We start from the raw sequence: 20214 nt of genomic DNA, 5'->3' as shown, positions 1-20214 counted from the left end.
CGTAACACATAATTCATAGTGACAAAGTGGTTGGTGGTTTACACTTATATTGTTGTGCATTTGTAAGAGCCACATATAAAAACAGTCCCATCTTATCTTATATCATACCCAACACAGAAAGCAATTGACCAATGGTCTGGAATCATCTCTGTTACTTTAAGGCATGTTAAGATAGTAATACGCACCTACTGAGGACGAGGCTTGTTACACACACAGATGGTCTGCTCATGCATTCTCACTTGACGTATGAGCAGATCTGTTTCCTCTTCCCGAACAGTGTGTGGGCCACGTCAGGCAATGATGCAGCACTTCTGGCTCAAACTAAATGGATATGAGCCTTCAGTTGCCCACTTGTAAAATAAAAAACTAGCAAAAGTGGCACAAATATACAAAACAAATGTGGACTGTTTTTGGCAAACATTGCTAGATGGCTCCATCAACGACTAAATTCTACTGTGGAAACTTCTAGTGATCCCGTTTGTCCCGGGTTAAACTAATCATTATGAGCAGTTGATTATATAAAAGGATTGCGTCGCTTACTCATTGTAGTCCCAGAACCTGAGGGAAAAGTAACACAGTGTGATTGGACACGTGTAAACTCAGACTGGGTAAAAACAACAGAATCTTGAAACTTAGACAATTTATGGAGCTGGAGGAGATTGCGGTCCGCTTGGTTTGGCTTGATGCGGTTCGAGCAGCGCACAGCACGAATGATAGAGACGCAATGAGGAAAAAAAATAAAAATAACTTTACTGTCCAAATTTGTTTGAAAAATACCCCAAATGATCCCTGTAAGAGGACTTAGTGGAGCTGTGCATGGCTCCCTGCGTCCATAGCCAGGTGGAATTCTTTTCAATAAAGCCATGTTTTTAGAATGGAAATGATGCCTTTCATTGTTTCTTCCGTGTCTGAATGGACCACTCACTGTATGGGATCTTTTTTATGAGGTCATTATATAGCCGTCCTCTCAGCACCCCCAATTCTGACTGACTTCCAGCATCCCTGTTTCTGAGAGAAAAGTGTGTTAGTGGTTTGCTTATCTATTTTGAGGAGATACTGACTTCAGGAGGCTGCAGCAATATGCAAATAAGTCTGAGACATGTGGTGACAAACAATGTCTATAATTGGAAAGATTAACTTTTTCCTTTGCAATTTTGTCACATTTTTGAAGTTGGCATCTTCGCTGAGAGCAGGATATACTGCTGAATCACCCCTCGTTTGATCCTGCAGTATAGCCTCGGTGTAAAGCCTACAGCCGTGGCTTCACACAGAGGCAAACTGTCGACCTGAAAGCTGAGCCGAAGCTGTAAATCCAACAGCATGTCAAAAGCTATCACATGTCGACCTAACATGCACACGTGCCCCCCCCTCCCGAGCTCGGAACACATGAATGTATGAACTCTAATGCTCGGCGCTGACAGCGGGGCCTTTGAAGTTTGATCAGCACAGAAGCCGCGTTCCTTCTTTCACTTCCTCCTAATCCACCCACAAACCGCTGAGATCTTTCGAAGGCTGTGTGAGTAATTGGCAGGTTTGCATGTCGTCGAGAGTCGGGGCTGTGAGGTGTGGAGCTTGGTACATTAATCTCTGTGTAATGAAATGATGTAAACCCCCAGAGGGCCGGTGCAGAATACTGTAAACCTGCACGCGGGGGGGATTAGCTCTCATCTGTGATTTTTGTCTGATGATGCAGATAGAAGGGTGTTGCAGGAGGAAATGTGTGTGTATAGACTGTCCCGTTTTTACTGTTGCAAACGGGACAGTATTCCGGATACAGGCGCTGCGGTATCAAGGTCCCGCAGATATACACTCGACCAATCACAGGTCAGTCTGAGCTGTCAGTCATGATGTTTTACCCCGTTCTTTATAGAATCAAATAACGAATAAATATCACATTTTTCAGAAACATAATTTTGACCTTTTACTTTGGTCCATGTCCCATTTGCTAACATGGAGGTTTGCGACCTATACTGCAGCCAGCCACCAGGGGGCAATCATGATTTGGCTTCACGTCATCCCTTTATCAAAGTCTATGGTCAGATGTCAACATGTGCTCACAGAAATCGTGGGGTGGGGCAGTGTAGGTTTTAAACTATATGATTTTACTTGGTACAGGTACAAACATCAGCTTTTACTTCGTTCTGAAGAGGAACATCCTCACTACCTCTTCCACTGTACAGTGGTTCAGTTTGTTCCATTTAAAAACATCAGTAATAGTTACTTGATTTGTTTTCTACAATGTTTGAAAACTCGTGTTTTGAAGCTGCAGGGGACGGAAGGATGAAGTCCAACAGTGTGAAGTAAAACATTCAGAATTCAGGTGAGAATAGAAAAGCGCAGGAGGACGATCTCATGTCTTTTTTTTCCCTCCAAAAGATGACAGATTGTTCTCAGAATAGTTGAGCACTGAAAAGCTCAGTGGAGATGTTCTGTAAAGCTCAGAGGAAAATGGAAAGATTTGAAGGCTGATCCCCCTCAGGTTTTCCCATGGTGCACTGCAGTTCTCTTGCCAGTTACTCAAAGAAAATCACGGTCAGAATTTAGAACCGTCCTTCGCAAACCTCCACAATGGCGACAGCTGTGGTCGTGCTTAATGGGACGCCTCAGGAACACCTTGAGGGGATTTCTTTGAATTTGCACCCAGAGTTGAAGCTGTTATGCTGGTAAAAGGTCAAGTTCACTCAGATGTCACAAAACAGATTTTTTTTCAACCATAACTCGAGAACTTATTGATTAATGGTGGCAAAATTTAAGGCATCTGTATAATTGGATAAAATGATGAAGTAATGACATTCAAAAGGTCAACTTTACTGCGACATCATGATGTTCTGCAAACTTTTCTAGCAATGTTTTACACCATAACTCAGGAGCGTGGCCTTATTTCCTGCAGCTTGACTGATGGGGGCAGGCTCACAACTGTGAGGCGGTGAAACTAGTGGTTCATTTAGGACTTATTAAGCAGAACAATGTAAATAGTTGAGTTGTCTATTAATAGCAAGGGTGGTACTGCCTTTCAGTGTTGCTGTAGATCACCAAGTTTGATGAGAACAACTGGTATCAGCACAATAGACCTTGCGTAATTTCACTGATTTGATGGTAAGCATGGGTTCAGCTGCACCTCAACTGCAGAGGAGGACTCGCACTGATACAATGATGGAATGCACACTGGAAATGGGGCTCACATGAAGAGACACAATAAAACGTCAGAAAACACGTCATATCGAACTCTTGCACACTTAGTGTATTTAGTTTGGTTTATGTTGAACGTTTCTAAAAGTAAAATACATTTGTAGAATAAACAATAAATCAGCAACATAAGTAGTAGAAAATTGATGGACAATTGGGTTTGGTGGATATTTCTTTATTCAGTCAAAACATGTTTGATAATTATGTGTCCTTCATAAATTCAAATACAAGTAAAATAACACTTCAGGACATCAACTTACATTACTGGAGGTTATAGAATTTCATATACTTTGAATTTAATTATAACAAAGTGTGTCGGGTGTGTCCTCCGGAAGCGGAGATTTTTCTTGGCATATCAAGGTAAACACAACTTCATATATGTATACACGCACACGCACACACACACACACACACACACACACACACACACACACACACAGTTGACATTATGGTGAAGGACATCTCTCCTTTCACCTTTACACTGATGAAACCTCCATTCCCCTGATACTGTGAACAGTAGAACCTTCTGTTCTCCTTGAACCACTCTTAACCCTGACTTGCTGTTGCATAAGCTCTCCCTGTCAATACTCCACCTTCTTCTCATTCACGTCCATGCTTCGTACCATCTACCTGTCCTTCAAGATATCCTGTGAACAGAACGTTAAGCCGGCTGGAAAGTTAATACAAATCCCACCATCCTCTGTGGCTCACTAATTAGTATCATTACCATCCCAAAATTCATTTTAGTGCCAAAATATTGCAACTTCTCAAGGTGGCTGAGGGCAAGACTGGATTTAGATTTAATCACACACACATACTGTTTAGTATCTGCTCAGCAAATGTTAAGGGGGCGGTAATTACCATAACTGAAATTATTTCCATAATTACAAACATGAAAGTAGGGCAGCTGCCTGGCTATAATGTAAATTATTGTAGCCTTCATTCATTTATTTATTCCTGTGATCTCTGATGTGTTGCAAAACTCGCCCACCTCCAGGTTGTTGTTTTCTTTGGCTAGAATTTGTACGTGTTCAAACTTTTTTGATGGATTTCAGACGGACGCACTTTGTGCCACTGGAAGTTAGCTTTAAAGCTAATCCGCTAACAGGCTATTTCATTTTATCAGTTGTTTATGTCAAACTGTAACTGTCGAATTATAGATAAACTTGTCTCGCCAGTTTAACACATTTCAATGCTGGAAAAAAAAAAATCGAAGTTAAATAAACTTGGGAGAGTTCATTCATATACAATCAATAGATATTAATAATAATAATAACGATTGACATAATCAGTGTTTTAATCACCAATCTTAAGCAGCAGAGATCTATTTTACCAGTTCAATATGCAAACTTTATTTCCCTCCATTATTGCTGCTCATTTGACAGCCTCTAAATAGAGGTTGCTTCCCTGTTCTATTCCTTTCCATGATGACACTAACACATATGAGAAACACTGTTGTTGCATATCTGTACTGACAGCATTGCCTTTCCCGTGGCTGCTGTGGTGTCTCGGTCCATTTGTCATCAGGTTATAGGGAGAATTGCAGACATGAAACAAAACTGTGGAAACGAGGCGTTGGTCTTCCAATCCAAGCTCCTGTTATCTGAACTTTAAATTGCTGTCGGTCTACCACAAAGATCAGTCAGGCGTTCATTCATTAAATGTTAGGTAGTTCTTATCATACTGATGTCTGTTTAAATGTTTTTCAGTGAATGTTTTCATGACTTATTTGACAGGTTGGCTTTATTTCTGGATAGAGGGAGGACGTGGAGACGTGTCGTGCATCTTTAATTACAGTCTGTGATCACAACCTCTCAGAAATGTCACTTCCGTTTTTTTCCGTATAAACACAGCCCATCCAGGTAGCATTACCGTTAACCATTGCACCAGGGGAATAATATGAATTATTATTCTAATTTAATAGTGTGTTTGCTAATATTAAATGATTTGCTCCATAGACACAATAAAGACAGACCTGCCCGATAAGCCAGTCTGCAACCGTTCCGCTCTCTTCTGACATCACTGACCACTGGATAGATTTGTTTTAATGTGTACCACACATATGCTATAGTGAACTCACAATGAGATCTATATCTGAAGAAAGTGTGTGTCTGTGTCTGTGTGTCTGTGTGGGATCCTCCATAGACACTAAGTGCTTTTTAACCAAGACAGGTAACAGAGAGCCTCGAGAGCACTGGCCTGTAATTGGATGAAGATGGAGGAGTAGAGAGGCAGGAGGATTAAAGAGGGTGAAGATCTGGTGCAGGAGTGCAGGGCAAGATGAACTGCAGCCAATCAGCAATAAATTAATCCTTTGTCTTTCTCCCTCGCTCCCTCTGTGTGGCTTCATCCATCTCCTCTGTTGCCTCGCTTTATCCGCAATCTAACCTCCCTCCATCATGCCCATCTCTGCTGTTCTCTCTCTCTCTCTCCTTATCCTTCTTCTCCATCCCCCCCCTTGGATCCCTCACTGTGTCCAGGCGTGGTTGACAGAGATCCATGAGTACGCTCAGCAGGACGTGGTCCTCATGCTGCTGGGCAACAAGGTGAGACCTTTCAGCTCCGGGAGAAGGACGGACAGATGGACTCAGAGGGAGGGATCATGGAGGGAGGGATGCTGGGAAATCAGGTTGTAAGGACAGATGGACTATTTAGTTCAAACTTATCATTTGAATGGTAGAAGAATCATGTCGGTAAAGTAACAGATATTTTTAAAAAACTAAATATTGGACATTTCACAAGGCATAGGAATTGATATCACTGTAAATGAAAACATTTAGTCCAAATCCATAGAGAATGAACACTGAGCTCTACAGCTCTGAACTATCAAAGTTTAGGTCAAACCTTTATTTATTGTATCAGTTAATTTTTGTTGCTTCTCTCTTACCGCTCTCATCCTATATAATGCTGTAATTTTTTTTCTTTTTAAATTGAGTTAAATGTCTGTTTTAAAAGACATTGAAATCAAAATTTTAGAGGCATATCAAACCCACTACTACCACCACCACTAAAATTGTTGATACTTCCAGTTTGCTTCATCTATGTCCCATTTTGTGTATCAGAAAGGCCACACAGAAAACACACTGAACGTTTTGATGAAATCATATATCCACAAATAATTGTGTGTGTGTATATATAAGGTTTACTTCTGCGCTGCTTTTTAAAAAGAAATAACCACTCGCAGGTAGGGGGTGCTACAGTCCCCTCAGTACCTCTATTTCCAGCTACCTTGCTGTCTTTAGTGAGAGGGGAAAAAAGCAGTGCCCTACTTGCCTGGCATCAAACAGCAGGCAGACAGAAGCCACAGCTGGTAGAACAAGTTGAAAACAAATATTATTTTCCTCTGGAGTCGGTGAAGACCAAAACAGAGCTAAAAGAGAATAAACCTTGCCCTTACGCTCATTAAGTAGCCGAAACATGGCTCCAAACGAATGCACATGTCTCAGCCCGTCTAAGCTTGTATATTAGAGGGAGCAGCTTTGGAAGATTAGAGCAGATCTTGTATTTCTAGCTTCATATAGAGCTCCTCTCCCTCAAAGTGGACAGCAGTTATTGCAGCTTTGGTGTTTTCATTTTTATGACAAGACATCTTGGAAAATATCTAATCTGTGAAATAGAATGTTCAAATCCAGGACGATTTGATAGCGATGTACACGGATGCATCAAACATGGATGACTGAATCCTTCGAATTCCCTTTGTAGCATCATCCATCTCCCCAGACTCTGTGTGACAGGACTTGTGTGTCTATTGTGTGTCCATAGGCCGACTCCACACATGACAGGGCGGTGAAGCGGGAGGAGGGAGAGAAACTGGCAAAGGTGAGCTTCGTGACACACGAATAAAAAGAAGCTGTTATGAATCTTCCCACACGGCCACGTGCACGTGAAACTCCCCGCCGTGCAGCAGCTGTTTCTTGATGAGTGTGTGTAATTATGTATTCATGAACACATAATGTTGTTATTGTTTGGAATAAATGATTTGCGGTTGGGGGGGGTGGTAACCTAATTTTCCAGGTTGTTTTGCTCCGATAAGCATGTGAGAGTGTTATTATACTTTCATCAGTTACATACTGTGCTCGCTTGGTATTGATCAGCAGAGTACCCCCCCACCTCTTCAGGTACTTAAAACCACAGATCCAAACCAAAACTTCAAATCCTGAATCCCTACTTAACCTCATGTTTGTATCTGCGTCACTGGTCATCACCCATAGGGAGCGACACAATAGAGCAAATTCTATACAATAAAAGATGTTTCTCTCTTTCTCCATGCAGGAGTTTGGAGTGCCCTATATGGAGACGAGCGCCAAATCTGGACTGAATGTGGAGCTGGCCTTCAATGCTGTGGCCAAGTGAGTCACACACACACATAACAGCCCACATAAAGAGCACAGCAAAGGTCCCCGTGTCCTCAGATTGAAGGAAAACTTTACTTTGAAGGAGCCAAAAGAGAACATGGGTTGTTTTGGTGTGCTGTGCCATTCCAGTGATAAGAAATACGTCTTTTTTAGATTAAGAAGCAATAAAACACACCCTGGCTCCATTCAATATACTGTCATGTTGTGCTGGTGATAACATTTGAAGCCAGAGTCTGTGCAGTAGTGATCATGATGTGGCACCACTGTGTTGAAGCCCTGCTGATACACCCATCGGACAAATCACATGTAAAAATAAAACTATGGCAGGCCGTCACAAAGTAATTAATATGATGCACTGGTGTAATAATAACAAACAAACAAACAAATATATATATATATATATATATATATATATATATATATATATATATATATATATATATATATATATATAGACATCAACTATCCATCAAGTACCAGAGAAAAACACCATGGTCCAAGTAATATTGGCAGATGCCTGTGAATGCCGGTAATGTGTTGCAGTGATGCTAAATTTAGATGCAAACTTGTGATTAGACTAATAAACCAGTGCTAACCAAACAGAGAAACTGGTATATAGGCTTGTTGTTGTTACTGGCACGTGCTCAATTCACAAAGCAACATTGGGCATGCATGAAGTAAACTGATGTCACTGTCAAATGTTTCACAGTGAGTTTTTTGAAAATATAACAGCCACAAAATGGAAACTGAACTTTATGCGTCTGCCAACCCAGACACATAAAATAAAAAATGGGATGTTAAATTAAACTGAGAGTGTGGAGGCCTGTCCGAAAAGAAAAACAATGGGAAGACCTGGGCCAATCCCGCAGGGGGCTGTCGGACCCAGAGACTTCCCCCTCTGACCAACAAAAAAATAAATAATAAAACTAATAACGAGAACAGGTCTATAGACCCCCAACTCAAAAGTAAAAACAATAAAAACTCTGCCACGATGACAAAGCTGCTGGAACTGAAATTGCACAGAGAGAGCTCCTCCTTTAAATCACCCTCCACATAATCACACTCATAACGTGCCCCTGATATAGAGAGGAGGAGAAGGAGGAAAATAAGGAGGAGAAAACACAAGGGGCACATTAGGGCCTTTGGAGTCTCTGTTTTAGTACTTTTTTTCACTGTGATTAGTTTCATTATTTAAACCCGTGCTTCTGTCTGACGTCTCAAAATGTCTGTTGAGGAGTACGGTGCATCACTAATGAGATCAGGAACACTTGGGGCCTCATTTATAAAACGGTGAACATATGGTGAATGCCCAAACAAATTACCAGATATATTTATTATAAAAGCGTGCTTAAGCCCACCTGAAAGCAATGTTCCCTTAACAAATCAAAATCCATCTGGAGACGTGCATATGTGGATTCTTCCCCATTCACGCCCACATTTAACCATAGATGGTTGAAAGAAAATGCTGTGGTGGAAGAGCACAGATCTACAGAAGCTAAATCAGAAGTTAGTCAGTCATCATCCCACACACACACACACACACACACACACACACACACACACACACACACACACACACACACACACACACACACACACACACACACACACACACACACACACACACACACACACACACACACACACACACACACACACACACACACACACACACACACACACACACACACGTTCCCTGCAGCCATGGTACGATAGAAAATGTCAAAGTCCAACATCCAGGTATCAGAAACACAAACTACAAGACGACAAAACCGCAAAGAATCTTATTTGTCTCAATAATAATAATAATCTTAATAAATTATATTAAAAGTGAGAATACCATCTTACTCAAACATGTAGTGTTGGACAGTTTGTGTGGGAGCTGCATCACATTTGTATCCTTGTTATGGTAACAGGCTTGTTGGGTGTTGCCAAGAAAAGCATTCAGTCGGGCACAGAACCTGCTGATACAAAATGTAGCGACTTCGGGAAACAAAAGAGTCACTATTTACAATATTTCAGTAAGTAAGAAACAAAACATTCCAAGGCACCAAAAAAATTTGCATAGGCAAAAGCAAGGGAAAAAGTAAAAGCCTCAACAATAAATCAAGTATTCATGGGTTTTTAAACCTTCCAACAAAAGGTGATTGACTCAGTTCCCATTGCCAGTAGCGGATGTCTGTTTTTTGTTCCCCAGTGATTCATGTCCGAATTTACCAAAATGTGCCAGAAAGTGATCGGCTCTCTCACCTTGCTGTCTTGCCAGTGCTAAGGAAGAAAATCACTCTTCGCAAGATGTTAAAAACAATAAATACAAACAAACGTTCATGTCTACTCACGCGCGCCAACTCCAGAACATTCTACTGGAAAAGGTTCAGCGTCAGCATCTAGACAAAATAAAGAAGTGGCAATGAACCCGTTCAGCCGTGTCATGTTTCCATCACTGCCAATCAGAGCAGGATCCGATTAAAAACCTGTGTCTGCCGCAGAGTCATCTGACCCAGGAGTATCCATTCCCATTGCAGACAAAAGAAAGATGTTAGTGGGGTTCCAACCAGTGGAAAAGGGGCAATATACTGTGGCCAGCCACCAGGGGGCAATCAAGACGCCTTGGCTTCACTTTTGGGCTGCTATTGTGTCGTCCATCTTCATACAAGGCCTACAGTTCATATTCTTTATGGCAGCATGTCTTGTCAGATGGCAAACATTTGATCTGTGGCAGTTCAGTGGAAGATGGCGCTCTTCTTCCTCCACGGCAATCTGTGACTCGCCTCAACATGCCGCCAACTCGCCAGTGACTTGGCTGAGCGACCTGGCCCATTGACAGCAGGAGGAGATGAGGGGAGGAATCGATATAAAATCAAAAATGATTGGTCACATTTCTAAATGTAAAAGAAAAGGGCCTCTGCTAATAATCCCATACACAGTCAAGTAATTAGGTTTTACAGTTGGAAAGGTGTTAAAAGCCATGATGATTTCATTCTAAATTTTTTGTATGTTGCCACCGCTCTTTGTCAGCAGTGCTAACCTGGCCTTACATTATCACCTGTCTGTGTCTCAGAGAACTGAAGCACAGGACCATGAAGGAGCCGGACCTGCCAAAGTTTCAGCTTCAGGAGTACGTCGACAAAGAAATGAGGACTGTTGGCTGCTGCCGCTCGTAGACCACATGCTATCTGTGTGTGTGTGTGTGTGTGTGTGTGTGTGTGTGTGTGTGTGTGTGTGTGTGTGTGTGTGTGTGTGTGTGTGTGTGTGTGTGTGTGAACATGTATGTTCTGTTAAGAGTATGTTATAAATCTGAGTTTGCGTGTCTGGGAATAATCATGGATTCTCAGTGTTTGTAATATTTATTTTTGTGGTGATACTGCCAATACGCTCTCTCTCCCAACCCACCTTTCCTCTGCAACTGTGAATGTAATATAAATTCCTATCTACATGCTTACACATATACATGCATGTTTATACACACACGCAACATTGTACTTCTATCTTGGTAAGGACACTAATTAGTGTAATGCATTCCCTAATCCTAACATAATTCCCCCTCGTGCCCATTCCCCTCATTTGCCCATTCGAAACACTACATTCTTATCTCAACCCAACCATAACCACTTGGGCACAATGCCTACTCCTAATTACCTCGGTGGGAAACAAATAAAATACTTGTCAATCAATAAGGACACAGGATGCCGCACCTTGTTAAGCCCTATGAGACAAATTGTGATTTGTGAATATGGGCTTTAGGAAAAAAAATTGATTGATTGATCCTCGAGGTCAGAAGTTTAGAACCCTCATTTACCTACTAAAATAGCTCCCTGAGGTCATGATGCCTTCACCAACCGATCGTCGTAAACCTAACCACTGGTTCAAGCAGCCAAAGCGTCTTGGTCTGGAAACTGGGGGGGGGTCTATGCTGTAAATGGTCTCTACAAAGATACAAGTACAAGTACAAGTACAAGTACACACACACACACACACACCAAAGTTAAATCCATTCTGTGCCATTTTCCATAAGTGTGACAATGTACATATTTCAAATGTAATTTTACTTTTGTGTTCTGAAATCTTTGTAGTTTGTAAACGCCCGTCTTGTTGAAACTCAAGTATATGGACACAGACATGTTAAATATTGAATCAATCTTCTCAATGTAATAGAAATAGATGAACATGTTTTTACGGATACAGTTCTGCTCCTGATGTTAAACAGTCAAATGGCACTGTGTGCTGTTTTTGTACAGGATTGAAATATAATAACCGTTTTTAAATACTATATCCTCGTGATCAACTGTCTGTAAAATTTCCTTTAAGCTCTTTGACATTTGTCCAGTTTGAGTTTAAAGCTTTGATGAGTTCTATTTAATGTGAATACATCTCTCTCTGTAATTATTCGACCATGTTCATTTAGTAAATGCATGTAGGTGTTCACTGACCACTACTGTACTTTGCATTGTACGTATTTGGGGGAAATCAGTTGAGTTGCATTATGGGAAATAAGGGGAAGATATTGCTGCTCACTTTAACTCAAGGTCTTTTTCTGGATCTTTCGTTATCAGTTATTTAATGTGTCAAATCCATGAAGTCGATGAAAGGTGGTGGGAAGCCTCAAAGAAAGACCTAGAGGTTATTTTGTGTTAATATTGTTGTTAAATTGTACATTATTCTCCACTTTTTGTTTATATCACAATGAATTTTAAACCACACTATCGTGTAAAAATAATTTCATTTAAAAAGAAAATGAAGAAGAGTTAGGAAATTGTTCGACTTAGGTTTGGTTGAACGGTTTCCTCTCCCTTAGGGCCGGGTGATTTGGCCAAAAAATGTTATCAAGATAAAGATTTTAATATCAGTTGATTTCAATAAATATTACATTTGTTTTAGTTTAAAGATTTTTTCTCCTGAGTTAAGATTAGAGTTCTAAAATCTTCTTTACAAGCAGATCACCATGCTCTCACAATGAATAAGCTATATATTAAACTTTTGTTATATTGCTATTGATAAAAATTATATTGAGATAATAGTTTTCTTTTTCTCATCTTTAATCACCAAGCTCTAGTTCCTTTCATGCCATAGACATGTCACCATTATTACTGTGCTGAGCTAATGTTGTGCTATGGCTTCAGTCCCCAAAAGGAAAATGGAGTGAGCTGAAAGATGTTGCTGTTGTGTGTCATTTTCAGGGACGAAGAAAGATGGAGGATTCACGAGTAGATGTTGCTTGAATAATACACATTTTATTTGAAAATCCTGTTAATAAAGATTCAAAATGCTTAAATTTAATTCAAAATAAATGAGATGTCAATTTATTGTTAACTTGTAATCTGTATCTTAACTGAAATGATTTGTATTGTATCAATCTCAAGTATTCTCATTAAAGAATCAACAATGTAGGAGTTGGTCTGTGAATGAACTGTCACGAATCTTGGATGTGGTACTGCAGCACCATCGTGTGGCAGTCACTTGTTATTACAATATGAAGAATCACCAATGTGACTTGAATACAGGTGATAGTGTATGAAAACATGTTGTTATTACAAAGATTTTGCTGCAGCAATTAACATTAGGCTTAATAGGTGCTCAGTTTAAAACTCCACAGGATTTGGATCTTAGATATGCATTTATTAGCAATATGCAGTGCACCCAAAAAATGAAACGAAAATAAATCTAGTCATCTTCAGTTCACCATTTTGCATCAGAAGATTGTTCTGGTGTATTTACTTTGATAATTAACAATCAATTTGATATTCAATCAAGTTTCTGCCCACATCATAGTCCTGAACCTGCCAAAATAAAAGTTACTTATGATCTGTTCAGCTGTGCGCAACGGTGCAGTGTCATTTTTGTGGTCATGTGGTCTGTCGGTGAAAACCCGGTCACGCCAAATCAAATTCACCTTTAATTTTCTCCGAAATTCTCCAGTAAAATCTTCTGAAACTTGACATACTGACAGTTGGGGTCACAATGAACAAGATAGATGTGAAATATCTGTGACACCTATCAGAGATTGTGAGCGTCACAGAGAAAGCGGGGGTGCAAATAAAAGTGGGCACAAGACAAATTCTTAGGATAATCAAAACACAACAATACAAAACCAACAACACAAACTCAGAGAACCAACTGAAGGTGTTGATCCTCTGACAGCAAAAAAAAAACAACAGCACAAGGAAACCAAACGTCCTTATAAACCCTCCCAGCCTCAGCCCATTGCCACCAGCTGAGGGAGATCCCAGGTGCATCCCATTGCTCCAGATGAGCTGGGGAACCTGTGACCTGGATTCCATATGGTCTCTATGGCCAAAACCCAATTTTGCCCTTAATTTTCTCAGAGATTTTACTGTAAAATCTTCTGAAACTAGACAAAGTCACAGAAGGGGTCCCCATGAACAACAGTGAGGTGGAATATCTGTGTCACCTCTCAAGGATTTTTCTTAAAATAATATTTATTGGGGCAAGTTATGAGTGCCATACTGAAAAAGTGGCCAACTTTGGAGTCACAAGGTAAGTCTGTGAACTATCTGTCCCCTATTCCAAATAAATATTTAATTACATAGGATAAATCTACTTAAATGGAAGGATAAAATTATAAAACTATGTCTGGTTATCCCGCCGTGTTCTCAGTGACTCCCACTGATAAAGAAACGTAGATCAATGCAGACAGTCTGTGGTATTGTGAGCTCATCGCTTCTACATGTCAGGTTGGTTATGTTCAGCTCCAGCAGCTGACAAAGGTTTATCATTCTCTCCAATGAGGATCTATATCTATCCTTAAGATACTCATCAAAGTAGGCAAACAGATTTTGTCAGTCTCTGAAAACCCTTGTCCTCCTCAGAAACCCTTTAACAATCCACGCACCAAGCTCCACGGGATCCTTTTATTACATTTTATTTTATTCTTTTTCTCCACAGGATCCTCTAAGAAGGGGGATGTCATGTTTCAAAGGAATGTATTGGTTAGTGGGCGGAGCTTTAAGCTTTAAGAGTGATCGATATCTCCCACTTAACCTGCTCCAGGGCAGGTTAGCCATTCAGCATAAGTTACCTTGCTGATTTACCCTGATACAAAGTGAACAAGCTTCATTGGACCGGAAATCCTGAACTAAACCTGAAGTTACCCGATAACCACAAATCCTGCTTCATAGTGCAGGCCTCTGGTGTAGCCAAACTATCATAGAGACAAAGTTCACAACAACTGTAAGATCAGCGGGTGAGCGATGCAACACAGATTATCCTCTGGACACCAATGAATAGTGTGTACAAGCAGAGAGATTCAGAATCTAAAGTCACCATTCTAGAAAACAAACACACAATCTTGTCGTTAGATCTTAACAAGGACACTAATTGGCATAATGCATTCCCTAGCTCTTGACTCTATAACCTTCACAATTGAATGTCTAATTTTATACCTAAAAGCAAGTCTAACCCTGCACTGAGAATGGATCGCAATATTTCATAATGAAAGCAAACAAATAAGACCTTGTATTTTGTTTGTAGAATTATGTTTTGTGAATTAGTTTTAAAAAAAGGTACCAAAAATTAAAGTACCATTAAAAAAAACTGTCACAGAGATTCATACTTTGCACCATGGTGTATGGAAACCTTTTTAGTACATTGTTTTTTTTATTAGCTGTAATTAGCTTTAATAGCTGTATTGGGTTTGCTCATGATATGTCACCTTTGGCTCAAAGAAAAGAATAGTAAATATCTCAACAGCTCCAGGAATATGTTGTGCTTTTATTTTTTAAACTAACATTTTGTGAAGAAATGTTACAAGTTAGCGCGAGTTAAATCACAAACACTTTCTCCATGTCTCATTCATTCATGACACATGGCCTCTATTGCACTTCTCTCCGTCCTGGGAGAGGGAACCCTCACAAACTTCACCCTCAACGTCTCTCTCACCAACCTGCTCAACTTGTATAACACCACACTTTCCTGGACCAGCTAGCACCCATTCAAACCAGATCTATCACTTCACCCAATCCGCACCCTGGTTCACTGACGTGCTGCACCAGCTGAAATCCAAGGGACACCAGCTCGGGCGGCGCATCAGGAGAACAGGTCTCACGGTTCACGCAGAGGCATATCTGTGACAGTGCAAGAACACTTTTCTCCACCATCAACAAACTCCTCAAACCGATGGACAACCTCTCTCACTCCTTCACATTTTTACATTTCTTCCCCAAAACAATCAACACTATTCAGAACCAGCTGGGCTCCCCCATCCCACTTGGACCCGAAGCAAACAGATCACACCCTCTCATCCTTCACGGAAAATCTCTTCATCTGACCTATCCTCAGTGGTAGCCAGTATGAAGTCTTCTGCCAGCGCCTTGGACCCATTACCCTCCACCCTCGTCAAAGCATGTCTCCCCACACTCTGCTCACTAAATCACCAATACCGTAAACTTCTCCCTGTCCTCTGGTTACGTCCCCTCCACCTTAAAGCTTGCCGCAGTCACCCCCATACTTAAAAAAACCTTGACTTGCCACGACTCCTCCAATAACTACTTTTTATTTCCTTAGTATACTTCATTCTTTGTATTAAAGGGTATATTGATTGTTTCCTTATTTTATCCGGCACTATGTAAAGCATCTTTGAGAGCTTTGAAAAGCGCGATATAAATGCTATGTATTATCATTATTATTATTATGTGACCACTTTCACTCTCCCCGCCTCTTCTAATAACCTGCCTGTCTGTTTTTTACAGAAATCCAATCAGATTTTAGCCAATCATGTCATTACTGTTCGAAATCTGTTCTCTCTGTTAGCTGTCGTTTCAGTCCCCTCCAGTATCCATATCCACTCATCTCATTCAGATCCTCAACATCATTCTCTAGATCGGAGGTTAACAAACGTTACCACCCCCAAATCAACAGTACCAGAGACTTGCGATCCACATCATCCAGAATTATATTTATTTAAGCTTGTTCACAAAGAAAATGTTTCCTGTGGTGCTGAAAATGATGCTGTCGGCAATCTGTCATGATCACCTCTGGAGTCACATGGAGACAAAGGAAATCAGTAGGCTGATGAGTATTTGCCTGGTTTTATTTTAAATTCAATTTGTATTTTTAGCTTCTGGAGTAATTATGGCTAAAAATGATCTTTAGAATTGTTTTTACATTTTATTTGATTACAGAAAAAAAATCCTGCAACACTCCCTCTGTGTCTCGTGACCCCCAGGTGGGTCCCGACCCATTGTTTGGGAGTCACTGCAAGCTATTCAAGGCAGATTTCCACCTTAACAATGCTAGTCAGAAAAATAATAGATTAGACAACTAGGTTTGTGATGTCACAACCCTAAGAAACCAATCCTGTCTACTTGTGGGTGGGGCTTAGTAACTTGGAAATTTGAGAGTGGGGAGATGAGGAGCAGGGGCGGAGCAATGTCAACTTATTCATAGATCCCAGTCAGGAAATGAGGAAGGTGTAGAGTAACATTTTGCCATTTTAAGGCCATGAGGTGAATTTTTACATAGCAAACATTTTTAATATGTAATAATAAAGAACAAATAAGAGTTTTCGGGAAGTGCTGTTCTAGATTCCATCAACTACCACTGGGGGGGGGGGGTTCCTATACTATGCAGCCACGCTCTTTCAACCTTGTGGACATGTTAATTTTTCCAATCAAGTCTCTCCTGATTGAGATATAATCAAGCAGGAAACAACTACTGCAGGTAGAAAATAGCATTGTGCCCTGAAGTAATTTTTCAGTCTCAATCATTCAAGTTCTATTTCATTATTATTATTTTCCTTGCTAAAATCTTTATGAAACTTGAACACTCAAGGAGGGAGAGAGAGCTGGGACAGATCAGACTCATGACCAGGCCAGATTAACCTGGACGAATGATGTGTAACAGTGTGGGGGAGAGGAAATATGCGCAGGGGCATTTAAACCAGAGCGCCTCTTTTTTTAATCAGTAATTACTGAGCTCTGCTTTGATGGGTCAGCCGGTATTTGATGCCATGACATTCTGTAACAGGTTGGAACAGAAAATGGCAGGGAATGGAAGAATCCGTGGGAGGAAGAGATGAGACAATTTCACCAGCAGAAGGGAACAGGTGAGCAACAGAGAGCAAGAGCATCATGACCCACTGTAGGAAGGGAAGGCACAAGAGCACATTTTTCACTTTCAATGCTGAAATAAAAAGATCAGTGACGGGAAAGCCAGTCTTTCCCTCGCTTGCACCTTCCCAGCACCAGCCTGCCACCAAGCCCCCATGTCATCTCTGCTCATAATTAGGAGGTGAGGAGTTTGTGTGTGGGTGGATGAGTCAAACACAGGGGGGTGCTGTTTGTTTCCTGTGTGAAACCAGTAGTCAGTGTTGCTTCCTGTATCCATGACTGTTCCCTTACTGCATGTTCATATTTGTAACCATGGCAATTGTGTAACCTGAATTGAGTATAGGCCTACCCACTTTGACCTAAATCCAGATCTTTTACCAAACCTAACCAAGTAGTTTTTTCTGCCTAATATCCAACCAAAATGTTAAAAATGTGAATATGTCCCCCTTTGTACTATAAGTAATATAATCTGAGTTAAATAAGCAGTCAATGCCATGATGTGTTATCACAAAGAAATCCAGCCTGTCACTTGTGGGTGGGGCTCAGTAACTGGAAAAGGCTCCGAAACTGCAAGTGGCACTGTGAGGTGGGGAGACAGTGGAGCCTGGGTGGGGCCATACATTCATAGATCCCACTCAGGAAATGAGGAAGGGTAATGTAGAAATACATTTTACCATTTTAAAGCCATGAGGGAAATTTTTTTACGTGACAAACCTTTTTTAAATACGCACCTTTAAGGAACAAAGAAGAGTTTTAGGGGATGTAAAAAGCTACTGGAGTGGGACAGTTGAAGCCTCCAGTCTCAGTTTAGCGTGGAGCTGGAGACGAGCTTTCAACAATAAAAGTATTCGCTGATTCATAGATAGATAGATTCATGATTTTTCAACAAAGACGTAATTTTAAGACTTTTTTAACAAAGTATTGTAATTGGACCTTTATTGTGGAAAAACACATTGGAATTGGTAGAAGGGTGTTTTGTAAATATACCGGTGTCCTGTGTAATAGTTGGTGGTGCATGTCATTTAGAGGATATTGCAATGCAACATTTACTTAGTTACATGATGAAATCATTTTAAGATGGAACAAATCTGCTTCATGAACATCAGGATATTGTAATTTAGAAATGTCAGCTTCTTTTCTTTGAGGCTGCTTCGAGACACCTTAAGAAACTTCCACCTCCCAAATATAAATAAAGATATCTTAACCTCGCTTTTCTACACTATTTACACAGTAAGTTTAATATCTTTGAGTTTCCTCAGGCTTTTGGGCCCTTCTGGTGCTGGGCGTGATGATGACAATGGAAATCTACTGAATCCACGTTGTTTTCCTGTCCAATTTCGTTTGCTGTTGTCTTCTGTGTGTGTGTGTGTGTTATTGTTTCCTTCGTTGTGTGTGGAAAATATGTTTCCATGCATACGTGATAAACACTGTGTTTTCAGACAGGCTGTGACTCAGTTAGTCTAATGTCCTTAAAACACCCCAGTCTGGAACACAATGATAATGACCCAAAATATGTTTTGCTGCTCTCTCTTGTTCACTAGATTCATTGGCACCTATTAGGAGATAGGCAATACAAGGCAGATATTTGTCTGCTAATGTGACCCATTAGTTTGGTAAAATTACCTAAATTAAATATAATTTACAGTTCCGATAGCTGCGTAAAAATTTTGACCTTACTCGAACTCACCACGTTCCATTCAACTGTGAATCATTGATCATCCCCTTTCATCAGGGATTTTAACCCAGCACAAAATTATGGATCATACATTTTGCTATAGTACGTTTTCAAATATTCGTACAATAATTTCTGTTTAGAGTCATGATAAAGACGCCATCACTTTAGTCCTTTTAACAAAATAACATGAATTGGCAACAATTTCCATAAAAAATGAACACCAGTTTCCCACAGTGCATACAAGCTTTGCAGTAGTTTTTACTTGTAACACTTGTAACAAGCTGGTGCAAGCTGTAATGTCTCATATGCTCAACAGGGGTCACTATTGTATCACAGCATGGCAAAGAAGTCACAGTCAGTCCTCCTCGCTCACTCAGGCCGCGTCTTACACTGAAGAATGTCTTGGAGTGAGAAATTATGAGAAAAATACTTTATTAACAATAACTAGAGAAATATTTAAGCATGTGCAACAGTGTCTCTTTAAGATGAATAAGGATTGAAAACAATGAAATGCCTCATACAGAGTTTCTGTCATGTTTTCTATTATATATATATCTGTGCTAGCATTAAGGCCATGTCACTGTAAAACATTTCTACAAAACAGTGTGTGCCTTTACCTCCTCTGCTTTTTAATGTGTTGCCAGGGGTTTTTGTTGTAAAAGGCACAAGGCTCTTAGTCTTAAACATGAGACAGGCTGAAAAGATGTCACGTGAGAAGAGATGCGTAAGTAAAGACGTATAGGCCAACTACAACTGATAATACTGTCACAAAATGTTTAAATTATCTTACATAATGCATTATTGATCGTACATCGTACAGAGGGCCGAATTATCGTAGAAATAAGATAATTATCATACATCTGGCAAAACTGCTAGGAGATGGCGTAAATACACAACACATACTGTAGCTGGCCAGCAATATGTTGAGAGGCAG

General features: G+C 40.3%; 1 protein-coding gene across 1 annotated transcript in view; it reads left to right on the top strand.

Annotated features, from left to right (window-relative positions):
* LOC118100996 (ras-related protein Rab-26) overlaps positions 1–12772 on the top strand; it is a 69128-nt gene extending 56356 nt beyond the window's left edge. The window contains exons 6-10 of the mRNA XM_047338447.1: positions 5667–5732; positions 6949–7005; positions 7459–7535; positions 10603–10718; positions 10757–12772. Of these exons, the coding sequence (XP_047194403.1) occupies positions 5667–5732; positions 6949–7005; positions 7459–7535; positions 10603–10705 (303 nt within the window). The 3' untranslated portion in view covers positions 10706–10718; positions 10757–12772. The remainder of the gene's footprint in view (positions 1–5666; positions 5733–6948; positions 7006–7458; positions 7536–10602; positions 10719–10756) is intronic.
* Positions 12773–20214: the final 7442 nt, after the last annotated feature.

The sequence above is a fragment of the Hippoglossus stenolepis genome, chromosome 21 (assembly GCF_022539355.2).
Source record: "Hippoglossus stenolepis isolate QCI-W04-F060 chromosome 21, HSTE1.2, whole genome shotgun sequence".
In the NCBI taxonomy this organism is placed as follows: Eukaryota; Metazoa; Chordata; class Actinopteri; order Pleuronectiformes; family Pleuronectidae; genus Hippoglossus; species Hippoglossus stenolepis.
This window is presented reverse-complemented; position numbering and strand designations above follow the sequence as displayed.